This window comes from Mandrillus leucophaeus, unplaced genomic scaffold (assembly GCF_000951045.1).
Source record: "Mandrillus leucophaeus isolate KB7577 unplaced genomic scaffold, Mleu.le_1.0 Scaffold420, whole genome shotgun sequence".
Classification (NCBI taxonomy): Eukaryota; Metazoa; Chordata; class Mammalia; order Primates; family Cercopithecidae; genus Mandrillus; species Mandrillus leucophaeus.
The window spans coordinates 159,927-168,217 of NW_012104477.1; the positions used below are offsets into that span (position 1 = coordinate 159,927).

The following is an 8,291-nucleotide window of genomic DNA, read 5'->3' on the forward strand; positions in this document are numbered from 1 at the left end:
TAGACCTCACCTCTTTAAAAATTATTTAAAAATTTGAGGCCGGGCATGGTGGCTCACTCCTATAAGCCCAGCACTTTGGGAGGCTGAGGTGGGCAGATCAACTGAGGTCAGGAGTTAGAGACCAGCCTGGCCAACATGGTGAAACCCCATCTCTACTAAAACTACAAAAAATTAGCCAGGCTCAGTGGTGGGCACCTGTAATTCCAGCTACTTGAGAGGCTAAGGCAGGAGAATCACTTGGACCTGGGAGGCGGAGGGTGCAGTGAGCTGAGATCACACCACTGCACTACAGCCTGGGTGGCAGTGTGAGACTTTGTCTCAATAACATAACATAACATAACGTAACATAACATAACATAACATAACATAATAAAAATTTGAAAAAAAATTACAACATACATTTTTAACTTATCAAAGTTTAGTTAATCACCACACTTCCTGCTTCCCTAATGACAAAGGAAACTTAGAACACTACTTCATTCATCACTATACTCCCTCACCCGTTGATTTATATGCTATATTAAAAATTTTTTTAATCCCCAAGACTACAGTTTTATACAATTGATGTTTATTTAGATTTGCCTTCATATTTACCATTTTCTCTGCCCTTCATTTTTTGTCTTGCATCACAGATCTTGTATGTGAGATCACTTTTCTTTTGCCTGAGATATATACTTTTGTGTTTCCTTTAGGGAGGGTCTGACAGTAATTGTCTCAGTCTATTTCTGAAAATATCTTCATTCACTCTTCCTTTTTTTTTTTTTTTTTTTAAGAGACAAGATTTCACTATGCTGCCCAGGCTGGTCTCAAAGTGATCCTTCTGCCTCAGTCTGCTACCAGGCCCAGCTTTGTCCTTGTTCTTGAAAGATGTTTTTGCTGGGTAGATTCCAGATTGACACTTACTCCTCCCTTAGCACATTAAAAATATCATTCCATTGTCTTCTGGTTTCACTGCTGCTATTGTCACGCTCTCCCTTTTCTGTAGGTAATTTATCTTCTCTCTGACAATTTTTATGAATTCCTTTTTGCCTTTAGTATTCTCTAATTTCACAAGAATATGTCCAGGCAGGGATACTGTATTTATTTATCTTGAGATTATTTGGCTTCTTAAATCTGTGGGTTGATATTTTTCAGTGGTCTTCAAAAATGCTCAATCATAATCTCTTCAAATGTGATGATTCTATCCTCCATGTTATATTTTCCACTTCTTGTCTTCTGGGTAATTGCCTTAGATTTGCCACTTCTCTCTTCAAATGTGTCTAATCTATCATTATATCCATAGAGGAGGTGGTGGTGGTGGTGGTGGTTTTAAGACAGAGTCTTGCTTTGTTGCCCAGGCTGGAGTGTGGAGTGGTGCCATCTCAGTTCATTGCAACCTCTGCCTCCAGGTTCAAGTGATTCTCTTGCCTCAGCCTCCTGAATAGCTGGGACTACAGGCATGCACCACCACACCCAGCTAATTTTTGTATTGTTAGTAGAGACAGGTTTTCATCATGTTGGCCAGGCTGATCTCCAACTCCTGACCTCAACCAATCCACCTGCCTCAGCTTCCCAAAGTGCTGGGATTACAGGACTGAGCCACCATGCCTGGCTCCATTGAGTTTTTATTTCACATTTATAAGTTATATTTTGTTATTTTTTAAATGTTTTTATAGTTTCCTGTCTCATGCTGATATGTTCAAGTCTGTCTTTTATTTTTTAAGTAGAATAATCATATTAATTTTATAATTTGTGTTTGATAATTTTTAAATCTATAGTGGCATGTCTCTGTTATGCTGGTTCTTGCTCATGCCTTTTCTTGCAGATTTAATTGTTTCTACTGTGAGATGTTCATTTTCTCTGGAAGTTTATTTGTGGAAGTTCCTTGAGGCCTGAAATAAAGTGAGTTTCCTCCAGATACCATCTGATTGCTTAAGGTTTTCTGGAACTCAAATAAGAGCCAGCTTGTGGTTCCAAATCCTTAGTAGGTATTTTCCCCCACTAAAGTGTCTAAGACATTCAATGTTACTTGCAGTCCCCAAAGGCAGGGAGAGAATAATTATTTGTAGATCATTATTACATTAATGGCATAGTTCTGGCAATGGTAAACTACTGTTGGCAGGCAAGCGATATCTGGTCTACCACCTGTTTGGTAAATATAGTCTCACTGGAGCCACACCCACTTGCTTATGTATTATTGTCTGTGGCCTCCTTTTGCACTACAACAGCAGAGTAGGTATAATAGGAACTACATAGCTGCAAAAGCCTGAAATATCTACTGTCTGACTCTTCCCAGAAAAAGTTTAGTAACCTCTGGCTTAGTCCACCAGGGTACCAGCTTTGTGGGGTGATCTCCCCAAATCAAGCTCTGTCTCTGGTCTCCTAAATTTTATGAGTCAGTGAATACCAAAATTGATGTCCACCATATTTGGCTAATGCTATTAGTGTAAAAAGAGCTATCACAGGGGCAGTGCTCTGCTTAACTCTCTGGTTTCCTCACTTCATTCAGTACCTGTTGTGAAAATGCTTTTTTGTTAAGATCATATTCTTTCTTAAGGATTGATTTTTTTAATTTGATATTTTATGCAGGAGTATTCTCATTTACAGCAAAAGATTAATCCAGGTATTTATCCTGCCATATTATTAGAAATTGAAGGTTGAATATGTTTTCAAGAATTTTAAAATATGGCCAGGTGTGGTGGCTCACACCTGTAATCCCAGCACTTTGGGAGGCTGAGGTGGGTGGATCACTTGAAGTCAGGCATTCGAGACCTGGCCAACATGGTGAAACCCCGTCTCTACTAAAAATACAAAAATTAGCTGGGAATGGTGGTATGCACCTGTAATCCCAGCTACTTGGGAGGCTGAGGCAGGAGAATCTCTTGAACCTGGGAGGTGGAGGTTGCAGTGAGCAGAGATCACACCACTGCACTCCAGCCTGGGTGACAGAACAAGATTCTGTCTCAAAAAATAAAATAAAATAAAATAAAATAAAATAAAATAAAATAAAATAAAATAAAATAAAATAAAATAAAATAAAATAAAATAAAACAAAATAGTAATGTTCTTTTAATTTGACTCCATTTAACCAATCCACCAAATTAACTGATACAAAACATACTGATACCCCAGGCATACTAAACACTCTCAACTAGTAAACTACTATCTAGTATGTCTATGTACTTCTGCTCATTAGTTGCCACGTATCAATAATTAGTCATATTTGTACCCAAATATATTTATGTAATTATATGTATTATTATTATATATAATTAAAGATAATATAAGTCGCTGAATACCAGTGTGAAAGAAATGTTTGGTAAAGGTAAACACTACATTTAACAATGAGATTTGAGGCACAGGAAGATATGAATATACAGAATGTATCAACTGACTTGGTAGTGTTTTATTTCTTTTGCTGAGTGGTAGATGCACTGATGTTTGTTATATTATTATATATATTTTAGCAATAGGATCTTCCTTTGTGCCCAGGCTGGAGTGCAGTGGTACAACCATAGCTCACTGCAACCTTGAACTCAAGCAATCCTCCTGTGTCAGCCTCGCAAAGCTAGGGCTATAGGCACAATGGAGACAGGTCTCACTATGTTGCCTCTGGCTGATTTCAAACTCCTGGCCTCAAGAGACCCTCCTACATCAGCCTCCCAACATTACATTATTTTGAATCTCTTTTCTCTATCAAGTATTTCATAATTAATGTTAAAAATAATTGTTTCTATGAAAAGTAAGTTAATCCCTGGGACGACATTAAAGGCAAGTTGTTTAAAAATTATCCTTCTAGGTTTGAAAAAGGGATAAAAATGGGCTGGGCGTGGTGGCTCACACCTGCAATTGCTTGAGCCTAGGAGTTTGAGACCAGCTTGAGCAACAGAGTGACACCCCATCTCTACAAATAGTAATTTTTTAAAAATTAGCCAGGTGTGGTGCCGTGTACCTATAGTTCCAGCTACCCAGGAGGATGAGGTGGGAGGATCACCTGAGCCTGGGAATTCGAGGCTGCAGTGAACCATGCACTGCACTCCAGCCTGGTGAAACTGTTTCCAAAAATAAAATAAATAGTCATAAAATTTAGTAAGGTTTCATAACCAGACTGCTTCATGAACACTTCTAAATTTCTTGTAGTACTTAAAGCAATCTAAATGATCATTATTGACGTGCTTTCAGAAAGACACTGCCTGTTGTCCCAGGTACTTGCCAGGCTGAGGCAGGAGGACCACTTCAGTCCAGGAGTTCGAGATTGTAGTGTGCTAAGACCATGCCTATAAATTGCCACTCCAGGCTGGGTGCAGTGGCTCACACCTGTAATCACAGCACTTTGGGAGGCCAAGACAGGCGGGTCACCTGAGGTCAGGAGTTCAAGACCAGCCTGGCCAACATGGTGAAACTCTGTCTCTGCTAAAAATACAAAAATTAGCCAGGCATGGTGGCGCACACCTATAGTCCCAGCTACTTGGGAGGCTGAGGCAGGAGAATCATTTGAATCTGGGAAGTGGAGGTTGTGGTGAGCTGAGGTTGCGGCAAGCTGCGGTTGTGATGAGCTGAGATTGTACCACAGCACTCCAGCCTGGGCAACAGATCAAGACTCTGTCTCAAAAACAAATAAATAAATAAATGATTAGTCACTCCAGTCTGGGCAACATGGAGAGGACAGGAAAGGAAAGGAAGGAGGGCTGGGGAGGGGAGGGGAGTGGAGGGGAGAGGATCAGAGGGGGAAAGGGGAAGAGGAGGAAAGGAGGAATGAAATGAAGGGAGAAGGGAAAGGGGGAAGGAAAGGGAAAGGGAAAGGAAAAAGGAAGGGAAGGGGAAGATGGAAGGGAACGGGGGAAGGGATGGGAAGGCACTGCAAAACTCTAATCAGCTGAGCCGTATTCAAAGGACTTGCCCTACAATGGGAAAATCAGTAAATGAACTTACATCTATCTACATGTGTATGTTTTGGGTCAATATAAAATGTTTATCATAGCTCTTTCTAAGAAGCATGTTTAAATTAGGTAACTGCCTTCAATCTCGATCATGTTAGATAAGAGGGCTTCTAGTAGACAGTATCGCATTACCAAAGAGTGCACCATATACTTTAGTGTATGATAAAATAATTATGTTTCCTAATTATCTGAGGCTTCTTAGTTGGTCAACAGATGATAATGCCAGTGAGGCCAAGTTCTAAATTTCTTATGTTCTATGGCCTCATGCTACGCCTTGAAACTTGGTTCACTATAAACACAGAAAGAAAACTAAAGAATATGGATAAATGTATTAATAAATATTACAAAAACTCTTCAAGATTGTATATTCTTGAGAGAATATATAAGACAAGCTTAAAAGCATTTATACATCAGTTATGTAAAAAAAAAAAGCTTAGAAAACCTACATAAAGTTATTAATAGAAGAGATTCAATTTTTCTTTATACTTTTTTACTGTTTTCCAAATATGCTCCAATTATACTGAAATGTTCTTTTAAAAAAAATTAAATTTTTAAATTATATATGGCCCGGCTGGGCACAGTAGCTCATACCTATAATTCCAGCACTTTAGAAGGTTGAGGCAGGTGGATCACCCAAAGTCAGGAGTTCGAGTCCAGCCTGGCCAACATATAGTGAAACCCCATCTCTACTAAAAATACAAAAATCAGCCAGGTGTGGTGGCGCATGCCTGTAATCCCAGCTACCCGGGAGAATGAGGCAAGAAAATTGCTTGAACCCGCGCAGCGGAGGTTGCAGTGAGCTGAGATAGTGCCACTACACTCCAGCCTGGGCGACAGAGCGAGACTCCATCTCAAAATAAGTAAATAAATAAAAATAAACTATATGGCCCAATCACCTGAGGTCAGGAGTTCAAGACCAGCCTGGCCAACATGGCAAAACCCCGTCTCTACTAAAAATACAAAAATCAGCCAGGCATGGTGGCACATGCCTGTAATCCCAGCTACACAGGAGACTGAGGCAGGAGAATCACTTGAAGCTGGAAGGTGGAAGTTGCAGTGAGCCGAGATCGCACCACTGTACTCCAATCTGAGTGACAGAGTGAGACTCTCTCAAAAAACAAAAAAAATTAACTAAATTAAATTATATGGCCCTATGGCATGGTGCTATTTTTAATTTTATATTTATTGATATCAGTTTGGTAAAATTTATTACTTTTTAAAAAGCTTTGAAAATAACTTTATAAAACTAAAATTAACCTTTTCCAGAGGTAATCTTTGAAGTACTAAAGAAAAGACTGCCATGCTGAAGATCCATCATTTCTCCCTTCAGCTTGTCCGATGCGACATCAACAAGGGCAAGTTCATCAGCCAAATCCTAAAACACATGAAAGTTCTGAATAAAATGTTCCTACTTAAGTTTTAGGAAAATAAGAAGAATTTTCACGTGGCTACTTGATAATTAAAGGACTCTCATATTTTAATAGGGAAAAATGATATAAAAACAGTTTTTCAATGAGCCTGGGTGATTGAAAGTCAAGGTAAGTAAACGTTAGGATGTAGCAGAAATTATTGTTTGACTCACATAATTGTCAGAACTTTTCAGAGTTGGGTTTTTTTTAATTTTTTCATTCAGATAACAATTTGAAACCAAGGAAAATAAAATTATTTCAAAGGCTTTTATTATATTTAGCCTTTATTTTTGTGTTTTTTGTTTTGTTTTGTTTGAGATGGAGTTTCTCACTCTGTCACCCAGGCTGGAGTACAGTGGCACAATCTCGGGCACTGCAACCTCCGTCTCCCAGGTTCAAGCGATTGTCGTGCTTCAGCCTCCTGAGTAGCTGGGATTACAGGTGACTGCCTTCACGTCCGGCTAAGTTTTGTATTTTTAGTAGAGACAGGGTTTCACCATATTGGTCAGGCTGGTCTCAAACTCCTGACCTCAAGTGATCTGCCCACCTCAGCCTCACAAAGTCCTGGGATTACAGGCCTGAGCCACTGTGCCTGGCCAGGATTTTATTATATTTAACCTTAAGCCTAATTTCTGAGTTGGCTGAAGCTGCTTTTAGTATGCATTGTTATGGCCCAAACAGGAAGGTAACCACCTCTGATGAACACTTGTTGTTTTCATCTGTCTAGCGTCCCTTTTTCTGGTAATAGAATTCCTCTTTTCCATGGGAACCCATTCCATGTGTTTCAGTGCAGTACAACTAACATCGGTCTTCCAAGCTTGGGGTAGATGGGCATAAAACCAGACCTAGCCAATTGTTCCATCCTTTCCTTCTGGTCACAGAAATCAGTTCATAAGTGGACATATGGCCCAGGTATAAGAAACAAGCATGTCTATGAAGTTTGAAATGGAAGATGGAAGATTACATCTCACTTTTCTTTGGAATCATAAGCTCTAAGAATAACACACAAATCTAAGAACATTAGTAAGGACTGTAGAGTTGGAGAAAAAACAAGAATCTAAGAACAAACTGTACAGCCATCTTTACTATCACATAGAAAGACTCCAAGAATTAAGCCAACAGAGAAAATCTAAACCAAGATATGCAAAGACTATGTCTTGATATGTCTGAACTTCAGAATCCAGTAGTACCTGAAGCTAGTTTTGCCCTATTTCCAGTTACATGAACATTACATTGTCTTTTTCTGCTTACCCTAAAGAAGTTGGGTTTTTGTCACATGCGACAGAGTACAGAACTATATAGAAGGAGTGTATTCATTCAGATTTCAGTGGCCAGATTCCAAAGGCGTAAGGGAAAGAGGTAAAAGTCCCTGGCCGGGCGCGGTGGCTCACACCTGTAATCCCAGCACTTTGGGAGGCCAAGGCGGGTGGATCACCTGAGGTAGGGTGTTCGAGATCAGCCTGGCCAACGTGGGGAAACCCCATCTCTACTAAAAATACAAATATCAGCCGGGCGTGGTCGCGGGCGCCTGTAATCCCAGCTATTTGGGAGGCTGAGTAACGAGAATCGCTTGAACCCGGGAGGCAGATGTTATAGTGAGCCGAGATCATGCCACTGCACTCCTACCTGGGCGACAAGAGCGAGACTCCATCTCAAAAAAAAAAAAAAAGTTCCTACTACAGGCAGGTGCAGGGGCTCATGCCTGTAATCCCAGCACTTTGCGAGGCCAAGGTAGGTAGATCACAAGGTCAGGAGATTGAGATCATCCTGGCTAACATAGTGAAACCCCGTCTCTACTAAAAATAGAAAAAATTAGCCAGGTATGGTAGAGGGAGCCTATAATTCCAGCTACTTGGGAGGCTGAGGCAGCAAATTGCTTGAACCAGGGAGGCAGAAGTTGCAGTGAGCAGAGATTGTGCCACTGCACTCCAACCTGGCAACAGAGCAAGACTCCGTCTCAAAA

The 8,291-nt window shown here is 40.2% G+C and overlaps 1 protein-coding gene across 3 annotated transcripts in view; it reads right to left on the reverse strand.

The window, feature by feature from the left end:
• The window catches only part of LDHC (lactate dehydrogenase C), a 55,810-nt gene that overhangs the window by 46,328 nt on the left and 1,191 nt on the right, over positions 1–8,291 (reverse strand). For all 3 annotated transcript variants that reach the window (XM_011992917.1, XM_011992915.1, XM_011992916.1), the window contains exon 3: positions 6,177–6,294. In XM_011992917.1, coding sequence (XP_011848307.1) covers positions 6,177–6,294 — 118 coding nt within the window. The remainder of the gene's footprint in view (positions 1–6,176; positions 6,295–8,291) is intronic.